Source organism: Ascaphus truei, chromosome 18 (genome assembly GCF_040206685.1).
Source record: "Ascaphus truei isolate aAscTru1 chromosome 18, aAscTru1.hap1, whole genome shotgun sequence".
Taxonomy (NCBI): Eukaryota; Metazoa; Chordata; class Amphibia; order Anura; family Ascaphidae; genus Ascaphus; species Ascaphus truei.
This window is the reverse complement of record NC_134500.1, coordinates 8,373,831-8,395,301: the sequence shown is the minus strand read 5'-3', so window position 1 is coordinate 8,395,301 and position 21,471 is coordinate 8,373,831. Positions and strand designations below refer to the sequence as shown.

General features: G+C 48.1%; 1 protein-coding gene across 7 annotated transcripts in view; it reads left to right on the top strand.

Annotated features, from left to right (window-relative positions):
- Nucleotides 1-19,323, top strand: part of DENND4A (DENN domain containing 4A) — a 71,134-nt gene extending 51,811 nt beyond the window's left edge. For 6 of the 7 annotated variants that reach the window (XM_075575356.1, XM_075575352.1, XM_075575355.1 and 3 more), the window contains 15 exons: nt 283-427; nt 935-1,063; nt 1,190-1,303; nt 1,438-1,563; nt 3,153-4,264; nt 5,293-5,497; nt 5,598-5,692; nt 7,291-7,466; nt 8,417-8,536; nt 8,924-9,125; nt 10,257-10,511; nt 11,142-11,259; nt 16,531-16,675; nt 18,185-18,249; nt 18,795-19,323. In XM_075575356.1, coding sequence (XP_075431471.1) covers nt 283-427; nt 935-1,063; nt 1,190-1,303; nt 1,438-1,563; nt 3,153-4,264; nt 5,293-5,497; nt 5,598-5,692; nt 7,291-7,466; nt 8,417-8,536; nt 8,924-9,125; nt 10,257-10,511; nt 11,142-11,259; nt 16,531-16,675; nt 18,185-18,249; nt 18,795-18,931 — 3,144 coding nt within the window. In that variant the 3' untranslated portion in view covers nt 18,932-19,323. Of the gene's footprint in view, nt 1-282; nt 428-934; nt 1,064-1,189; nt 1,304-1,437; nt 1,564-3,152; nt 4,265-5,292; nt 5,498-5,597; nt 5,693-7,290; nt 7,467-8,416; nt 8,537-8,923; nt 9,126-10,256; nt 10,512-11,141; nt 11,260-11,354; nt 11,428-16,530; nt 16,676-18,184; nt 18,250-18,794 lie in introns of those variants that run through there. The other variant, XM_075575357.1, reaches the window with a different exon arrangement.
- The last annotated feature ends 2,148 nt before the right edge of the window (nt 19,324-21,471 follow it).

Genomic DNA, 21,471 nt, shown 5'->3' with positions numbered 1-21,471 from the left:
TACCAATAGCTGTTGTATAATAGATTTTTAGTCTTCTATAGTAGTGACACTGTACACAACACTGCATAATTCATAGAATTCCCAGACTAATGACCTGTTCTCTGGTGTTCGCATTGCATGTTGTGTAACAGCGCGGTATCTGTGCTATTTTAGAACAAAGCGATCAGAATAATTAACTGGAAGGGCCTCTGTACAAACGAGACAATTTAGCCGATATCCTGCCGAATTCTACGGCCGCTGGCGCGTACAACGCAATATTACTTTCAGCGATTTCCTCCACAGGCCGTCCTGGAAAGTATCTGGCCCTCAGGCAACAGGGGGGGCTACTTCCTGTGGATAAAGGTCAGGAATGTGCTGCTGGGAGTAGCCCAGTTTAAAAGGGCCTTGAAAAAATCGAATGTCCCACCTCAGCAGGCTACTCCTTCAGGTAATTACAAACATTTTTACCATCTTCCACTTACTTTAACCCCTCAATGCCAGGTGCTTTATAAAGCAACGGGGTTAAGCTGATGCTCATTCAAATTCTTTCCTTCTCCAGAATTTACATTTGCTAGCATAATAATCAATATCGTTACAATGCAGCAAGTACTCTTTCCCCACCCCCCGTCCCCCCCTTCCCCTCACTTTACCTCCGTAATGCACAGCAGATTTGCTTTGTGGCAACATGTGACTTGTAAATCTGACTTCCTGATTGGAGAGGCAGTAATTGCGTTATTTAGATGTTTTTAACATAGAAAGTAAGGGGCCAGATTGGAAAAAGAAGGGATTTATTTGACTTATGCAAACCAAAATGATAGCAAGAGCAGTTGTAAAATGTAATACCGATGATGTAACTCTCTTGGTCCCCGAGGGTCCTGAGTAACGGTGCTTTTTCTCCTGTGCCTTGCGCAGTGTTACATATTGCATTCTGCTCTTGTATTCGGGGCTTACACAGATGGCAGTGACCTGGATGCGGTCAGCCACGGCAGTATGGATAGTTCTATCGACCTGAACCCTACAGAGCAGCCGCCCTACAACGCAGACGTAACCAAAGCTGACCCTACTGATGACCGATCGAGTACAGGTCTGCTCTGCGTAGTTAGAATAACTTCACTGCCATCTCCTCCAGTGAGCAGGTTAGCAAAGCATGATGTTGTTTAACGCCCTGCTTATAAGGTCTTCCTTCCCCTCCCTCCGTCCCTCCCCCCAGGTGGACAGTCTGATCTCGGTTACAGCTCATTATCCAAAGAAGAGGTGCGGAGAGGAGCCGTACATGACATACAAGAGGAAAAGGAGGACGAGAGGGCGAGTGACTGCAGCTCCTGTACGTATGTGTTCAAGCCGCATGGCCTTCACTTCTGTGTGTAGTGTTATTGGCAAAGAGTTATGATTGGTTTTGCTGCCCTGTCACTGTCTGTGCTGTCCTGCCTTCCTCTCAACATCTGTTTTCATTCTCAGTGTCAGAAAGTTCTAAGGGCAGCAGAGACGGTCTCGCCCAGCTGGCCAGTGACCTCCCGCAAACGGCAGAGTCCATAGTGCGCATAGAAAACAAAGCAGACAGCATGTCTAACACGATCCGTGAAGGTAAGCTAGCCTACAGCAGTGTTATATTGTGTAGGAAGTACACCCAAACACATTGCAACAATGCTTTAAGAGAGATCTGTGATCGGGGGGGGGCCTCTTATGCATTGTAAGGCTCCCCTGGCAGAGAGAGGGCGGAATTAAACCGGATAAATAGAACGCTGCACGTTGTTTGCACAAGGGGACAGAAAGCAGCGACCTTTTACAATAGGCAGTGATGTACAGTACATCTCCGCTGCCACATATTACATTCACATTTCCTTAAATCCCAGCCACCTTTTACAAGAGGAGTCCCCCAACAATAACATTCCTCTATGTTCAATGAATCATGTTCCCGGGAACCAGGTAGACAATATGCAGTGATAATGTGCATTGAGGAAAGCAAGTTTCTCGTGCTCTTTCTTTTTGGAACTCTCTTTTTTTTCATTGCGGGAGCATCTCGCGGGACGGTTCATGTTTCGATCCTCCCATGGAAAACGTAATGTGCTTTCCTTAGGACAGGGGTAGCCAACTGCAATCCTCAAGGACCACCAACAGGTCAGGATTTCAGCATATTTCTGCTTCAGCACAGGTGGCTCATTCGAAGACTGATCTACCTTGTGCTGAAACTGATTGAACCACCTTATGCTGAAGCTGGCACTGATTGAGCCACCTGTGCTGAAGCAGGGATATCCAGAAAACCTGACCGTTTGGTGGCCCTTGAGGACTCGACTTGGCCACTCCTGCCTTAGGAGAACCGGCAGCAGAGGAGAAGGTAAAAGGACTTGTGTGTTTTTATCTGAAGTTTCATTCGGTAGAATTTGGGGGGGCTCCTTGTTATACTTCATTGACTGAGGTCTCTGCATATAATTTCTAAGAAATGTGTGCAATATGTGATGTTTGTTTTTTACATGTGGAAATGAAGGAGCACTATATATAATAAGTAAACATTTTGGAACTATTTTTTGTGTGTGCTGGGTACAGTTTAGATCAGGGGAGCGCAAACTTTTGCTGCTGCGCCCCCCTGTCTTGCCTGTCCCGGTGCTCGCGCCACCCTCCCCCGCCCCCCCCCCCCCCCCCCACCACCTACCTTCCAGCTGCGTCAAATGACCCTGCGGGGTCATGTGACGTCACATCACGTGACCCACGGCGTTATTTGGCGCGTGTCATGTCACATGACCCCCCGCGGTGTCATTCGACGCCGCATTGCCATGGCGACGTGTCACAGCATCTGAATCAGGGTAGGTTTTGTGTTGCAGAGGCCTCACGCGATCCCCAGGCATTTCATTTAAATGCCTTGGGGAAGAGCGCGGGGCCTCTGCAACCGCTCGCGCTCCCCCAGCACAATCTCCCGCCCCCCCTGGGGGGGGAGCTTTTGGTTTAGATAACCCTGAAATTAGTTACAACTCCACCAGTGACGTTTGTTATGTTTCAGGTATTTCTTTCCCCTCCTTATTGCACTGATATAATTTCTGAATTTCTGTATGGGTTATTGTTGCATGTAAGGTTCAAAACCACCAGAACGTTAGGTCATTGGGGCATGTACAGGCGCCACACACTACATGAGCTTCATCAGGTGTGCAATATTTATATTTCCGTTTCTTTATCTTTAGGCAGCTCAGCGGGTCTTCTGTTTGCACCATCCTTTGCCGAGACCAGTGAAGGTGAAATGTACCAAAGCAGGAGCTTGCGGAAGGTACACAAGAGCGTACTGGAGCCAGGCCTGACGTCTGGTCAGCTGGCGTGGGGAAGCCGGAACAGACACCCAAGCAGAGAAGATCTCGTAGGGTTACTGATCAACGGGACTGGCCAGGACACGAACCCTAAAGACATGGTGGAGAAACTCGGAGCGGATGCCAAGATACTCTGCGGCATTTTGCCAAAAAGCATGCCGCGTCCCAAGACCCTCTACATTAAGAAGACGTCCCCCAGGAAGGCGAGAGCAGCCACAGGGGAGTGGAGCGATGAGGAGTCTCCCGTGGGAGGCGAGGGGTTTCTCGACAAAGCGGAATCGCCAGGGATTTTTGATCTGGAAGATCTTGACAACGACGCAGACGAAACCAAGCCAGAAAAAACAAGTGGCGGGGAGGCAAGGCGCACAGAGAGAAGCATCAGCACAACCTCCTTGTCTTCCATGTTCATGGCCAAGCCAGCAGAAAAGACAGATGTAAAGGTCGGGTTAGACCCTCTGTCACTGCTGGCGGCAGAGACCGAGCAGGAAGAGGAAGATGAAGAGGAGGAGGAAGACCAAAGCACCCGGACACCATCTGCTCAGAGGGACCTCGCGGAAGAAATAGAAATGTACATGAATAACATGAGCAGCCCCCTGGCCAGTCGAGCCCTCAGCATGGACCTACAGAGGACCAGTTCTGACCAATACAAAAGCCCCAGGGCTGTTCCTCTCTGCAGGCGCTCAAGCCTCCCTTCCACCTCCCCCCAAGCACCTAGACTGGCAAAATCACGGACTTACCACATTAAGCGCAAGGAGAGACGCCGTGACAGGCTGTGGTCTTCTCCCACCTTCTCAGCGTGCAGTCCTCAAACCAAGCAGCAGCCCCCAGAATCTGCGCTGGCCCTAATGTCCCCAACATCCTTCAATTTGGACACACTCCTTACACCCACCTTGGATGTCTTCAAGAGCAGCATGTTCTCTGCCGGCAAAGGAGTAGCCGAGAAGGCCAGCAAGTGGTACTCAAAGTTCGCTACCTATGCTGGGCCTTTAAAGGTGTGCTGGAAGAGTTTGCTCTTGAAATAGTCAGAGAGGAAATCGAGCACTGTTCAAAGCCACCTTTGTACGAATGATATGGGGGTTTTTTAAAGCCGCAAGTTGTTTATTTTTATGAAACGAGTTCCCCTGGAACTGCTGCACTCTAAGTGATGGGGATATGGCTGCTGAGGTCGGCCTCACTGGCAGTCAATAGAAAGCTGAGATGAATTTGCAGCTACCCATTGGGTAACCCTGTAGCCCGGGGGTGCTCAACTCCAGCCCTCAAGACCCCCCCCACCCTAGTCGTCGGCCCCCCCCCCCCCCTCCCACCACCCCCCACCAACATATCAGGTTTTCAGGATATCCCTATTTCATTACAGGTGGCTCAATCAGCACTACAGATTGAGCCACCTGTGCTGAAGCTGAGATATTCTGCAAACCTGACCTTTAGACGGGGAAGGGGGGGGGGGGGGTGTCTTTCGTAGCCATCTTTGTTTCTTTGTGCACATGCTGGCAAAAGGAAACAATTCGTTACAAAATAAATAGCTGCTGTAAATTGTAGCGAGCTTGTCATTAAGACAAACCGTGTGAAATCAGAATATTTGCTCTGCTGATTTGAGCCCTTTTTTAAATTTGACCAGCCTTCCCTTGATAGCGAGAACAGAAGCGCGGGTGTCTGCAACTGCGCGAGTGTGTCTGCAACTGTGGCCGCCTCTGAGGAGCTGGCATAATGTGTCCAATATGATCTGAACCCACACATCTGCCTTATGCAGGTTTCCTTAATATGACAAATACCCCAAATATTAACCTCCCCCCCCCCATACAGTGATCAGTGAAGAAATACTTTCCTATTGTTAGAAGTTATTCACATTACACATTGGCTGCTGTTTGTGCTTAATTAATGCACATTATCTTTTATTTATTTCTTTTTTTTTGCTGTTCTTTGGTTTCTCATATTTATACATCCAGAGAGTTTTGTGTACTGGTTCTGTTCTATGTGGGTTCTGTGCAGACTGGAATGTGGTGTAAAGAATCTCTTCCTGCAGGATCAGAATTCTGACCTGGCGAGCCTGTCTTCGGGGGGAGCTGTGGACGTTGAATCCACCTCCTTGAGTGAAGAAGACTTTGAAGGCGTTGCCTCACCGTGTGAGAGTGAGATCACAGCTGGGACCAAGGGGATGGGGTTAAGCAGAAGCAGCCTGGAGAGGAGCCCATCCCAAGATGGCACTTCCAGACAGCTCTACCATAGTGGTAAGAGTGAAATGCCAGGCCCAGAAGAGAGGGGGGTGCCCTGAACTGCTCCCTTACCCTGTAACAGTCACATTGACTGATCTCCTCTTCTGTCTCACAGGCTCCCCTTCTAGGATCTCTCTGAGCTACAAGTCCGAGCTACTTTCTTCCTGCAATTCCAGTAGTACCAGTGTCTTCCAAAACTATGCTATGGAGGTGAGCCCTTTGTCATTAGAAGTCGGCAGTGTTAGTGCCATCATGTATGGATCTATTTAGTTGCATAGAGCCAACAGTGTACACAGCGCTTCACAAAATTACAACACAGGGAAAATAAAGTACGCACAGTGAGGATAAGAGCAGGCAGAAAATGACAGCAGAAGGCTCTTACGTTGTAAGATTGTGTCCAAGGGACGGGAGTTCTGGCATCTTCCAGGAGTTCCCACTGGGAAACCTGTGCATGGGGCATACGTGTACTTGCAGTCAGGGCCTTCAGCTTTGCTCGTAGGTGTTGCTGCCCTGAAGTCCAAAGCAGCGGTTTGCAAAGAAGTGCGCTTTGACCGGCTGTTGCATCAAATGGAGGAACTGGTTCCTGTTCTTGCATCTGGCCCAGATTAAGATACACAGGGGACACGTCGCTGCACCAAACATACACACACAGAACATAAGACTAAGCTACCTGGTGCAAGGAAGATATCACAGCATAAACACACAAATAATCAGAGGATTATATAAAGCCCCCTATAATTGCACTCTTGATAGGTGACATTATAAGGAAAATGTAATCTCATTGGAGGCCACTAAATAGCCTACTCCCTAAGTAGGGTAAGCCGCAAAGGTCACACTCAAATAAAATAAAAAAATATTTTAATAAACAATGTTAAAAACGACGAGACACCATAAAAATGCACACACAATGCACGATAAAATCCCCAAATGTGTAGAGGCACGAAAACAGGCTAGGAGCTATCAGTATCCAAAGCCACATAAATCAGCTGACACAACGCTATGTGAACCCACACAATATGTGTGTGGTAGTATGCCAAATAAATACATAATAGATGGTACACCGCAGTAGAGATTATAAAGTGCTTTGAGACCTCCGTGAGGTAGTATACAACCTGGTTAAGGTGTCCTGCTTCTAATCTCTAGCGTGCCGACAGCTGCAGCCCTAGGAAGTAACCGGAGCTAATCGTGCCTCATCCCACAAGCCACGTGGTATCGTGCATTGTGTATGCATTTTTATGGTGTCTCGTCGGTTTTAACATTGTTTATTAAAATATTTTTTTTTTTTATTTGAGTGTGACCTTTGCGGCTTACCCTACTTAGGGAATAGGCTATTCAGTGGCCTCCTATGAGATGACATTTTCCTTATCTGGCCCAGATTTTCAGTTCTGGAAGTTAACTGCACCTCAGACCTTGATACAGAAACATCGTAAATATGTGTCCCTGTTGTGTATCGTTTCCATACGATCTCTTCTGTCCCTGGAAGACTCTGGTGAATGGGCCAGGTGGTCTCCAATGGAATAGCCCTGCTTAGTAGATATGGACCGATGTGTCTTGGGTAACGCTTCCCTAGCTCCTCTTATTCACACTACCCAAATTGCGACATAATGCAAAGTGTATTGGTACAGCGACTTCAGGTGGGTAATAAAGCTTATCCACCGGTAATGACTACCATTCCCAAAGGATGAAAATACCTTTTGGTACCAGTTTTGCTTCTAATTCCCTTCCTCTAAGCTGCAGCTGGGCCCCCTTCCATGCAATACTGTGGGTGCAGGCACTTGGCATCACAATGGCCGCTCCCTCCTGTGCAGGTTCTGATATCCAGCTGTTCGCGGTGTCGGACGTGCGACTGCCTTGTCCACGACGAGGAGATCATGGCGGGCTGGACGGCCGACGATTCCAACCTCAACACCACGTGTCCTTTCTGCGGCAACCCCTTCCTACCGTTCCTAAACGTGGAGATCCGAGACCTGCGGCGTCCCGGCAGGTGAGGGACCTGGGTGCAGTTATTGTGCGATTTGCTGGGTAAAGGACGGCGATTGCTACCCACTTACCCGCTTTTATATTGTCACCTGCATTGCAAGCTCCGCGGGGCAGTAAAGGGGAGGGCACGGCAAGTGGAACATTTTGAAGCCGTTTGACATTCCGGCCCATATTTACCAAGTGGTGCTATGCCATAAGGCACCTTCTGTTCCTGGGAGGCGCCTCGTTTAAATGGATGGGCTACGAGTCGGCTTGTGGCTCCAGAAAGGTGTCTTGGAACTTAGCACGGCTTAATAAATATGGCCCTCGGCCTTCTGAGATTAGCAGAGTGATCAGTCACGGCTCCTTTATCATTATCTAGCACAGGAGTGGCCAGCACCAGTAGCACAGCACAGGCGGCTCAATCCGAAGCTCAGTCACGATGACACCAACTTTTATCAACACATTTATATTTCTGGGATTGAACAGAACAAGTTGCAAAATAAATTGTGATTTATTTCCTTAATAGACAAACACACGACATCTGCAGAACACACTTGAAAACAACACGGGAATCAGGGAATGAAAGAAATTGTCCTTTGAAACAAAAGAAATTGTCCTCTGCTTGCAAGCGCATGGCTGACCTGTTGGTGGCCATTGGGAACTGGCGTTGCCCACCCCTGATCTAACAGCAACAAGAGTTTTAGGAAGTACAGACAAAGCAATCATTATACACGATGAAGCAAGGTCAATATAGTACAGTACCAACAAGACTGAAAACTAATGACACTTGTCATTGGTTATTGTATTTCAGCGCTCTGTCCCCGGCCCATGTATTGCATGTCGCTTGTTTCATAGCGTTAGCTGGTGTAGGACAGGTGCTATCGGTACTCTGCAAGTGCTGGTCTTCTGAGCAGGTAAAAGGGTTGCAAGATGATGTCCCGTCCCTCCTCTAAGAACCCCTTTTTCTTTCAGGTACTTCCTGAAGGCCAGTCCATCTGCAGAAAGCATGCAGCATCCACCCGTGTCCTCATCTCATGGACCTCGACCCGGAATCATGGCTCCACCCAGCGGGGCGGATTTCAGCGCACGTGGGTAAGTGTAATGATGGCACGCTGGGTGAAATCCGTACAAATTAGTTTATTTGGGGCACGGTTTATGGTCCTAATTAGGAGTATACCGTGCTGGTCTGTTTAAGTCAGTACGGACACTGAGCTTTTGGAGACTGATATTGTGGGTTTATTTCATTACAATTAAATAACTACGGGGGTTGTTTGATGCAGTTAATGGCAGAATACTAAGCGTACGACTCACAGAAGGCCAAGTCAGAAGACTTAGTCAAGGGGCCGACCTCGTCCCCTACCTCGTCCCCTTTATACTTTTCCCAAGTGAACTCAGCGCCAGCTGGGACTCGGCGAGCAGGTCTCCATGAGTCTGCAGGATCCTGTTTTTCAATCTTGTATGTCTTCTTTTTCTTTAAAGTAAAGCCAAGCCGGGGGATTCTCGGGCCAGGATTATTGCGATCCCTGCAGGGAAAAGGACCAAAGATGGCAGCGGGTCGGAGTGTCCCAGCCTCCCCATCGCTAGAAGCGTCAGCACGTTCAGCCCGTTGGGTGAGAAGGCATGTAACAAGCAGAGCCATGTTTCCACCGGCAGCCTCCCTACCAGCTTTCCGGAGGCTTCGGTACGTACCCCCAAATCCTCATTTATATTTTGGAGACTCTCTTGATCCATTTGCTCTGAGCTGGGCCAGCGACGCGTTGTAATGGGGTGAGGAGAGCCTCTCCTGTTATCAGCAGAAAGTCTGAAACCTTGCTTGTTGCAGCACAGAATGTAATTCCATTGTCTGCCTCAGGAGTGGCCAACTCCAGTCCTCAAGTGCCTTTCCCAGGATACTTTCCAAGTAGTATCACATACAAAGGGACAGAAGAAGAAACCCCTTACATTGCACTCTACGTGGATTTTGTACAAATAATTGGACACCTATAAATAGTTCATTTACATAAAAATGCACACTATAAAATAAACGGCGGAACTAGGCCACTTGGGTCATCGTAAAGCTTGGAGCCGGGGCGGCCAGCTCCTGTCCTCAAGGGCCACCAACAGGTCCGGTTGTAATGATATCCCTGCTCCAGCACAGGTGTCTCAATCACAATGACTAATATCCCTAATACCTGACCTGTAGGTGGCCCTTGAGGACTGCAGTTGACCACCCTTGGTATACACTAAGGTGCCAGGGAAAGTACACAGAGACGCCATTTTTGAGTTGGGAAACCCGAGTCAGGATTTAGCACATTTATGGCGGACTGACCAGTTGATCAGCCACAAGTCTCCTGTAGCCAAGGGGCTAGGCTTGTGTTATAATTGTATCTTCGTTTAATGTCCTTATTGAACCCATAAAACTGTATTTATTACATTAATCACTGACTTTTATGTGAACTTTTAAAAAGAGGAATAAACTTGCTATCAGTTTTATTTTATAGATCAGGAGTGGACAACACCAGTCTTCAAGGCCTCCACCCCAACAGGTCGGGGTTTAAGAAAATCCCTGCTTCAGCACAGGTGGCTCAGTCAATGACTTAGCCACTGAATTGAGCCACCTCTGCTGAAACAGATATTCTTGAAACCTGACCTGTTTAGGGGGGAGGGGCAGGGGCTTGAGGACTGGAGTTGGCCGCTCCCGAGCGAGTGCAGCTTTCCTTCTGGAAGCTCCTGCAACACATTGCTTTGCTAAGTGGTGTCAGACCGCGGTTATTTCCGCTTTACGTTTACCCCTTTCTTTTTGTGCTCTCCTTTTCTGTCCTTCTGGAATCAGGGCTCCCTGGGGTTGGAGTGGAAGGTGCCCGTCCCAGAGCCCATCACCGTCCCTTACCTCAGCCCTCTGGTGGTATGGAAGGAACTGGAAAGCCTGCTGGAAAATGAAGGGGATTTGTCCATCACTGTCCCTGGCTTTGTAGACCATCACCCTATAGTGTTCTGGAACCTAGTGTGGTATTTCAGGAGGCTGGACCTGCCTAGCAACCTTCCCGGGTTAATCCTGTCCTCTGAACACTGCAACAGGAATTCAAAGGTACGAGCCAGTGTGCGTTACGTGGACCATGGGTGGAAGCAGCGGTGTGTGGCGCGGTGTGTGGCGCGGTGTGTTCCTCTCATGGGAAATAAATATGCTGCATTCTATAATGTTACTGGAGGTCACTATACATACACGAAATGTAGCACCCCGAAATCTTAGTGTAAGGCAAAGCACAAACCCCTCCAATGGTGTCATGTATGTGATGTCCCTCCCGTTTAGTCTTGTTCCCCAGTTATAACCAACAGTAAGATCTTTCCTTTTCCATGAGAACTTTGCTCATGGTTAGTACTGTTCTAGCTGTAAAAACAGTGTTCCAGCTGGGACAGCCGTGCAGAATGTAACCACTTTGCTGTAATCTATTTCCGCAAAGTAGAAACAGCTACTGGAGGTTGCCATTGTATAGAAACATGCCGTATCATTGCATGGTACGGAAACACGCCACGTCACTACGCAGCATAGAAACACGCCATGTCACTACGTGGCATAGAAACACGTGACGCGGATACAGTCTGACATATTGTATATTGCGCCAAACATCACAGCACATGTTTTGCTGAAGCACAATCCTGTTGCAGAAAAGGCAGATGACTTAATGTCCGGTTTCTATCCGCGCTGTTTGTGCTTCAGATCCCACGGAGCTGTATGTCCGAGGACAGCAAACACGTTCTCATTCAAGTCCTGTGGGATAACTTGAAACTGCACCAGGATCCCCGGCAGCCTCTGTACATCCTGTGGAACACACCAAGTAAGTACTTCATACTACTATGTGTTGCAGGGGAGGTGCCTTATTGCCCCCTTCTGAAAGGAGATGTCTGAAACTCCCAATCTTCTTTGTTACAGGTCAGAACCGCACTGTAGTGTTCAAGAGTGAGTTCTAGGTGTTAGATGGGCTTCTTTGTCATTTCTCTCTCTGGTTTTGCATGGCTGTTTCTTGGTCTGCCTTAAAAACATTGTTGTGTCATGGAGTTGTGTTCTGGTCACTTTCCTGCAGACATGTGCAGAGCATTTCTATACTTATTTAGAGCACGTGTCCGTGTGGCGCCTCTCACAACATGAGAACATATAATTATTACACAGATTGCTATACATGAATGTGCTCTGACTCTGGTGCTCCAGATGTGATACCTGCAGACAGGTTAGGCCTGTAACACATTCAGCATTTTCTCTCTGCAAAGAGAGATTAGTGCATTACTGGTATTTTTCTCATCCGCCTGCGTTTGTAGCATAATAATCTCTCAGGAGTTCTCAACTCCAGTCCTCAAGACCCCCCTCCCCCCCCCCCCCCAACAGGTCAGGTTTTCAGGATATCCCTGCTTCAGCACAGGTCTTCGACTGAGCCACCTGTGCTGAATCAGGGATAGCCTTAAACCCTGACCTGTTGGGGAGGTACTGAGGACTGGAGTTGAGAACCCCTTATCTATCTGGCCCAATAAAAGACTGGAGGCTCTGGCCTTGAAGTTCTTAGCAATATTTATAACAAAACCGCTTCTTTTTTTTTGTTTTTTTTTTAAAATGTTGTTTGTGAAATGTGTTTGACCTTCCAAGCTGGCTTTGTCCAGGCAAGCGACCTGCCCCCTCAGTGACCTGATATGGTACTATAGTTATCAGTGGTTGTTTTAACCAGGTAACTCACTCCTGCACGCGATGTTCACCACATACAGGTTTACCAAAACACCATTATTAAGATCAAAGTCTAGCCCTGCGGGAAGGTCACACGCAATGCTCTGCACATTGTGCATCTGCGCTCTGCATATTGTGCATCTGCTCTCTGCACATTCCCTCACCTACGTAGAAGTTGTATGCTCGTCTTTTTAATGTCCCTAATATCAGTTGAATTTGTTTCCCTTTGTTCAGAGCTCACATAAATTCATCTTTATTTTGTGCCTTCTCAGATTATCTAACCAACGTCTAGGACAGTGTGTTTCAACAGGGGTTCCCCAGGCACCCCTAAAGGGTTCCCCAGGCACCCCTAAAGGGTTCCCTGTCATTTTCAGGTTATTTTAAAATATAAAATACAGAATAATGTATAATGCATCTGATCTCAGAGGCGCTATTACAGAGGGTTGGGGTTACTTACAATGCATCTGATCTCGGACACGCTATTAGAGAGGGTTGGGGTTCCTTACAATGCATCTGATCTTAGACGCGCTATTAGAGAGGGTTGGGGTTCCTTACAATGCATCTGATCTTAGGCGCGCTATTAGAGAGGTTGGGGTTCTGCAGAATTTCACATAGGGTTCCTTAACCAAAAAAAGGTTGCAAACCCCTGGTCTAGCTACACATAAAAGTGGGGAGCCCCCGCACAGCTGAGAAGTGTCAGTGTGAGGTGCTCACTAGGTATGGTAGATTTGCATACACGAGAGAAAAGAAACCTAGTAGGTGAGCACTCAATCACAGCAAAAGTATTGTGGTAATATTAAACATATTCTTTATTGTCATCAATGAATATAAAATAAAGGGGTTTAAAATTAGATCAAACAGCATGGACTGTGACTAAAATGACATTGCTGAACCAGCTATGTTGATTATACATATGGGAGATTATATGACCAGTTATCAAAATCTCATACTGTAAATTAACAGCCTAATGTGATAAGGGGCCAGTAATTGAACCGCTGTATAGTAACTGTCTCAGCAGCCAGTAGTATCAATTGATGTAACTAAGGCCTTGGCCATGTTTGGCGCTTGCTGGCGGAAGCGTGCTGACGCGCGCTCCCGCTCAGCACTGAGCCTTTACAGCCGCAATTAGAGCGGCTTTAGTAGGGGCTCACCTGCGCTTCCGCGCGCTTGCGGAAGCGCAGGTCTTAGGGGAATTTAAAATTCCCCCGCCTGCCGGCGAGACAGGCCAGTCACGTGAGCGGTTCGCCCAATGAGGGCGAACCTGCTCCGTGACGTCACTGGCCCGCCCCCGGCCAGTGACGCGCCAGCCCCCTGACGGTCTGTCCCCCTTCTGCCCGATCCCTGTCCCCCTTCTGCCCCGATCCTTGTCCCCCTTCTGCCCCGATCCCTGTCTCCTGTGCGTGTGTGTCTGTGTGTGTGTGTGTGTGTGTGTGTGTGTGTGTGTGTGTGTGTGTGCGTGTGCGTGTATGCATGTGCGCGCGTGTGTGTGTGCGTGCGTGAATATATTTATCAAAGTTGCACAATGTTAATAAATTATTCTCACAACATGTCTTTTTTTTAAATTTTTAAAATAGTATATAATATATACACACACACACACACACACACACACACACACACACACACACACACACACACACACACACACACACACACACACACACACACACACACACACACACACACACAGGTTCCCCAGTGACACACAAACACACAGACCACTTCAAAGTGACACACACACACACTGACAGCTACCAAGTGACACACACACACAGTGATACCCGCCTCCCAAGCGCTTGCTGTCTCCTCTGTCAGGACAGCAAAAAGCTCCTGGTAGAGCGAGCGGCAGCAAGCGAGAGCGAGCAGCAGCACCTAAGCGCTTACTATGTCCCAGGCCTTAGATAAATGTAGCTCAGTAGCTATGAGCTACAATAGAGGAATGAAACTGCTACAATTGTATGTTGAATGCAGATACACCTCAAAGTATAGGAAGATACAAAACGGGCAAAGTATGCAGTGTCCACATGATTTTGGGCACTGCCGAGCAGAGAGCGTCTCCCTCCGTGGGAGCCCACAGCCGCTATACGGTCAGCAGGGATAAGGATACAATCACTGCTGCGGAAAGGTAAGTATGCGGAGGCAGTAATTACATAGGAGGGTATAGGTCATATGTAAAAAATCAGGGAGGCAATTAGTGTCTACAGGAGAATGATGTCCTTGTATATAGGTAGGTTATATCCCTGTATATGGCAGCAAACATCGTAGCCCAAAGTAAGTGAGTGGCTGTGCCGTTAAATAACCAAATAATGCAGCCAAACACCCGACAGTTCCCCGCTGATAATAGAAGCGGATCCACGGCTGATATATGATCCCGTGAGTAGATCCGTGTGTGCACTATACAGCAAGGATATATACAGAGGGAATAGATGATTTTTTACATATGACCTATACCCTCCTATGTAATTACTGCCTCCGCATACTTACCTTTCCGCAGCAGTGATTGTATCCTTATCCCTGCTGACCGTATAGAGGCTGTGGGCTCCCACGGAGGGAGACGCTCTCTGCTCGGCAGTGCCCAAAATCATGTGGACACTGCATACCCTGCCCGTTTTGTATCTTCCTATACTTTGAGGTGTATCTGCATTCAACATACAATTGTAGCAGTTTCATTCCTCTATTGTAGCTCATAGTTACTCAGCTACATTTACCTAAGTTACATCAATTGATACTACTGGCTGCTGAGGCAGTTACTATACAGCGGTTCAAGTACTGGCCCCTTATCACATTAGGCTGTTAATTTACAGTATGAGATTTTGATAACTGGCCATATAATCTCCCATATGTATAATCAACATAGCTGGTTCAGCAATGTAATTTTAGTCACAGTCCATGCTGTTTGATCTAATTTTAAACCCCTTTATTTTATATTCATTGATGACAATAAAGAATATTTTTAATATTACCACAATACTTTTGCTGTGATTGAGTGCTCACCTACTAGGTTTCTTTTCTCTCGTGTATGCAAACCCCTGGTCTAGCATTAAAGAGGCGCTCCTGGGGACCATTGTTTTTTTTTTTTTTTGTTTGTTTTTAACATCGGTTTCCGGAGCTGAACCGCTTTTATTTCATCTCCTGGGTGACCCCTGCTTCCCAAGATACTTACCTCCGTAGGGGGTTCGGTAGCAGCCCAGACTGGGCTATTTGGGGCTAACGAAATGTCCGCTTTAAAGGTCCTGCAGTCCCATTGGAAGCCGTCACAATCCCTTGTATCTTCCTATTGGCCCATGTGACCGGGACATTTAAACGGCAGAGGTACCGGCGCCCCCTACAGAGGTAAATATCTCTGGAAGCACAGGATCCCTGGAGCTGAGATTAACCGGGTGCTGCTCCGGAGACCCCCCCTGCAGCTCCGGAGACCCCCCCTGCAGCTCCGGAGACCCCCCCCCTGCAGCTCCGGAGACCCCCCCTGCAGCTCCGGAGACCCCCCTGCAGCTCCAGAGACCCTCTGCTTCAAACCTGTTTTAAAAATCAAAAACGGTCCCCAGGTATGCTCCTTTAACACATTGCCCTATTCACCTGGAACTTGTATTTCTTTGAACATGCACAAACCCGTTTATTTTAATCTGTTTCCCCAGAACAAAAACCTATTTCAAGCCATTCATTTTACAGAGTTTTATTTCAGAAACGACATGTGTGTGTAAACATAAGGATGGAACCCTAATTGGGATCTGTGAATAATTCCTATTACTTGCTCTTTCTCACTAGACATGGGGTAGCCAACTCCAGTCCTCAAGGGCCACCAAACAGGTCAGGTTTTCAGGATAGCCATGCTTCAGCACAGATGGCTGTCGAAGACTGAGCAACTGATCGAGCCACCTGTGCTTAAGGAAGGAATATCCTGAACCTGACCTGTTGATAGCTCTTGAGGGCTTGAGTTTGCCACCCTTGCACTAGACATCCTTTGGCCTCGGTTATACCAAGAGCTGCAGGGCGGCAGCGCTATCCTGTGACGTCACCCTGCACTGCCGCCGTGCGGAATCTTGGTTATATCGGGGAGACAGGAGAGAGAGGCGCAGAGGAGGCGTGGCCTTGAGTGGTTCACCCTCATTGGCTGAACCACTGATGTGACGTGGCCGTCGCCTCAAGAAAACAATTTAGCAAATCTCTTCAGGAGACTGCGGCCCTGCAGCGCCAGGCGGCGCGCGGGTATGTAAACTGTCAGCGGATTTCAGCGATTTGTTTTCCAGCCGCCGGCGACTTGTGGTATAATCACGGCCTTGGTATGAGCGCCATTACTAATGATGCTGCAGCTTGCCCATTAAACCTCTGTGTGACCGGGTCTTAAGTACAGCAGCATATTTTTGAACATGAGCTCATTCTATGGGTCTGTTTACAGCTCAGCAGCACCAGGTAAAGGAGGAGTCCTTCGACCAGGAGTTTCTAAGGGGCTTGGTGAGGAGCATCAGGATGAACAACGTCTACGGACCCATAAGCCAAGTTCTGGAGACAATGCAGCAGTTCCCAGAGCACACGAGACAGAGGTAAATCTCCGTACCACAAGGCACTTATTCATGTTCAGCATAGGGGCGGCTGGTCACATTATCCCTTCACTGGTTTACTTTGGCTTTCTTTATTTTATTATCCTGCTACCAGATTTAATTGTGATATAGATATATATATATATATCTATATCTATCTCCTTCTAGAATATATATACTATAATATATCCCACAATGGATGCAATTTCCTCCCTGGGTAGATAAAATGGCCATTGCCACTTAGTGTAAGCTCTCCGGGGCAGGGTTTTGCTTTCCTATTATCTGACTTAGTTGCACTTATTATATTACAATTCTCTGTACAGTATTATCTTTGTAAAGCAATGAGTACACTACGGGCACTATATCAATAAAGTTATACATACACACACACACACACATTGCCATTCACACACACACATTCATACATGCATACACACACACATACACACATACACACACATTGATAGTTTAGAAACAGAGTTCCAAGTAGCAGTGCTCAGGGTGACGGATACATATACAGGTATATTAAAGTTGCACACACGAATGTGTGAAAGAAGCCAAATAATGCTGAGTGAGTGAAGTACTGGACCCAGTGCTGTATATATAATGCAATATGATTAGAGGTAGCTGTAATCGTCCATAAGGTGGAGACAGTTCTTCATATAAGTGTATCACTTAAATGTAGTACTCCACCAGACAAAAGCTCTCAATGAATAGCACTGTTACCGGTCAACAGCTCCTCCTGTTGTAAGGGGGAGACTCATTACTCACATACAGCAGCTGCTTGTCCTTGCGTGCATCACGCCGATCAGTCATAGCAAGGAAGACAATCCAGGGATAGAAAACGGTACACAGCTGACAAAACGGGGCCAGCAACCAATACTCACGAGTTTAAAAATTATTTAATGGACAACATAGTAACGGGGAAAACACACTCTTTGAGAAAGGGCGTTTGCCTGAAACGCGTTAAAGAGTGTGTTTTCCCCGTTACTATGTTGTCCATTAAATCATTTTTAAACTCATGAGTATTGGTTGCTGTGCACCGTTTTCTATCCCTGGATTGTTTTCCCTGCACATACACACACACACACACACACACACACACACACACACACACACACACACACACACACACACACACACACACACACTGCCATTCACACACATACACACACATACACACACATACACACACATACACACACATTGCCATTCATACATACACACACATTGCCATTCATACATACATACACACACACAAACATACAGGCATGCGCACATGCACACACACACATATACACACACACTTACATTGTCATTCACACACACATGAAAACAGATTACCATGGTAACAGCTGATGCGGGTGGAATAATAAGCAGGTGAAAAGTCGTCGATAAAAATTATGAAAAGCAAGGAATAGATGAGCACACGGGCGTTATAAGAGTTTTATAAATCCATGTCATTGTGTGGGGGGTATTTGCTGATTTTTTCTTTTCCCCCCTCTTATCCAGGAGTTTATACAGAGACATTCTCTTCCTGTCTCTCGTTTCCCTGGGAAGAGATAACATCGATATTGGTAAGAGTGACCTGTTTGTAGAAACATGATCTTGTGTAGCGGGCCCTGTAGCATAATTACATAATCGGGACATTGTCCCTTCTTGTGTTGCAGTAAAAGGATCTTTACTACCAGGCTTTTAGATAATCTGTATTTTGTGTTAGCCATGTTCTCAGGCTTTACCAAAATAGCGCAGAAGAGGAAATACTTAAACATATAATACAGAGTAGGGATGAATTCGATATCACTGTACATACATACATACATACAGTACGTACATACATACAGTACGTACATACATACAGTACATACATACATACATACATACATACATACGGCTTGGGTCCATTGTCTTCCTCTTCTAATGGCCCTGATTTTAGTTGGTTCTGTTTGCATTATTATGTTATTACCTCCAAGTACGTGTTGCCTATAAAGTCACTTATGAATGACCGCAGTACAGAACATGTCCACATCCTGTAGTACAGGTGAGCAAGTTACAGGCACACAGGTGTGGATGCACCTTTTAACGGCATTAAGGGAACTTCTCATCACCTTCTCTCATCTAGATGTGTTTGACCGGGAGTACAAGATGGCTTACGACCGCCTCACCCCCGACCAGGTGAAGTGGACCCAGATCTGTGATCGCCCTCCCAGCATAGGGGTGATCGAATGCAGGAAAACTTTTGGGCAGCCGTTCCTTTAAATGCCCTTTCGTACAACGCACTGGCGCGAGTGCGCAACGGTCCGTGACCATTTCATCTTTGCTGTAGGAGAGGGGGGGGGGGGTAGATTACAGGTCCTGAATATAGATTCCAGGTCACACCAAGTCATTTTGGGGAATTCCTGAAGAAATCCTGAATAAGGATCCGAGCAATACAAAAGCTCTTCCCCCGTCATGGCTGAAGAGACAGGCCTAGTGGGGACATGAAGGGCCGCCTGGAAGGATAGGTCCTGCTTCTCTCTCCCTCCTCCCCATGCTGGAAGATTGTATCTTTTATAGAGGAACACAGAAAAAGCGTTCCGCATCATTCCGAGTGTTGTAGTTTACACAGAATATTTATATTTAATGTTAATTAAAAAGAACTTGGTGTAATATAGATGTTTTAAAAATGCCTAGTAAGTCAATATTGTTTTTATTTTTTATTGAGCAGCGTTATGAGCAATGAACTGTTCCATGGGCAATATCGCACTGCGCCCTCTGGCTGGGCGCGGTTCTGTTATTTTTAGTCCACTCTTAATAATCTGGGCTGTTCTGTCCTGGAGAGCAAAACCGGGACAGGTTCTGTACAAAACGAACGGCTTGTGTTTTATTGTAGGAAGTTGGGAGTTCAAAGTGACATTCTGTGAGCAAACTGGAATCCTTTTCCTTACCATTGTTCAGTTAATTTCCTTCATTTCCAAAAAGGCACGTAACCCCTTGTGTTAATGACACACAGCTACCGTGTTACACACGCTATGATAAACACCGGTCTGTATTGAATCGGCAATAAATACATGAACCTCCCGCCCTGGAAGATGAATGCAGGCTTTGCATGACACAGGACGAGGCTGGTTTTATGATGTTATCCTGAGCTGTGATAGGAGAACCCCTCCTAGTGTCTGGCTGTGATAGGGGAACCCCTCCTAGTGTCTGGCTGTGATAGGGGAACCCCTCCTAGTGTCTGGCTGTGATAGGGGAACCCCTCCTAGTCTCTGGCTGCGATAGGGGAACCCCTCCTAGTCTCTGGCTGCGATAGGGGAACCCCTCCTAGTCTCTGGCTGTGATAGGGGAACCCCTCCTAGTCTCTGGCTGTGATAGGAGAACCCCTCCTAGTGTCTGGCTGTGATAGGGGAACCCCTCCTATTGTCTGGCTGCGATAGGGGAACCCCTCCTAGTGTCTGGCTGCGATAGGGGAACCCCTCCTAGTGTCTGGCTGCGATAGGGGAACCCCTCCTAGTGTCTGGCTGCGATAGGGGAACCCCTCCTAGTCTCTGGCTGCGATAGGGGAACCCCTCCTAGTCTCTGGCTGCGATAGGGGAACCCCTCCTAGTCTCTGGCTGCGATAGGGGAACCCCTCCTAGTCTCTGGCTGTGATAGGGGAACCCCTCCTAGTCTCTGGCTGTGATAGGGGAACCCCTCCTAGTGTCTGGCTGCGATAGGGGAACCCCTCCTAGTCTCTGGCTGCGATAGGGGAACCCCTCCTAGTCTCTGGCTGCTATAGGCGAACCCCTCCTAGTCTCTGGCTGCGATAGGGGAACCCCTCCTAGTGTCTGGCTGTGATAGGGGAACCCCTCCTATTGTCTGGCTGTGATAGGGGAACCCCTCCTAGTGTCTGGCTGCGATAGGGGAACCCCTCCTAGTGTCTGGCTGCGATAGGGGAACCCCTCCTAGTGTCTGGCTGCGATAGGGGAACCCCTCCTAGTGTCTGGCTGCGATAGGGGAACCCCTCCTAGTCTCTGGCTGCGATAGGGGAACCCCTCCTAGTCTCTGGCTGCGATAGGGGAACCCCTCCTAGTCTCTGGCTGCGATAGGGGAACCCCTCCTAGTCTCTGGCTGTGATAGGGGAACCCCTCCTAGTCTCTGGCTGTGATAGGGGAACCCCTCCTAGTGTCTGGCTGCGATAGGGGAACCCCTCCTAGTCTCTGGCTGCGATAGGGGAACCCCTCCTAGTCTCTGGCTGCTATAGGCGAACCCCTCCTAGTCTCTGGCTGCGATAGGGGAACCCCTCCTAGTCTCTGGCTGCGATAGGGGAACCCCTCCTAGTGTCTGGCTGCGATAGGGGAACCCCTCCTAGTGTCTGGCTGCGATAGGGGAACCCCTCCTAGTCTCTGGCTGCGATAGGGGAACCCCTCCTAGTCTCTGGCTGCGATAGGGGAACCCCTCCTAGTCTCTGGCTGCGATAGGGGAACCCCTCCTAGTCTCTGGCTGCGATAGGGGAACCCCTCCTAGTCTCTGGCTGCGATAGGGGAACCCCTCCTAGTCTCTGGCTGCGATAGGGGAACCCCTCCTAGTCTCTGGCTGCGATAGGGGAACCCCTCCTAGTCTCTGGCTGCGATAGGGGAACCCCTCCTAGTGTCTGGCTGCGATAGGGGAACCCCTCCTAGTCTCTGGCTGCGATAGGGGAACCCCTCCTAGTCTCTGGCTGCGATAGGGGAACCCCTCCTAGTCTCTGGCTGCGATAGGGGAACCCCTCCTAGTCTCTGGCTGCGATAGGGGAACCCCTCCTAGTGTCTGGCTGCGATAGGGGAACCCCTCCTAGTGTC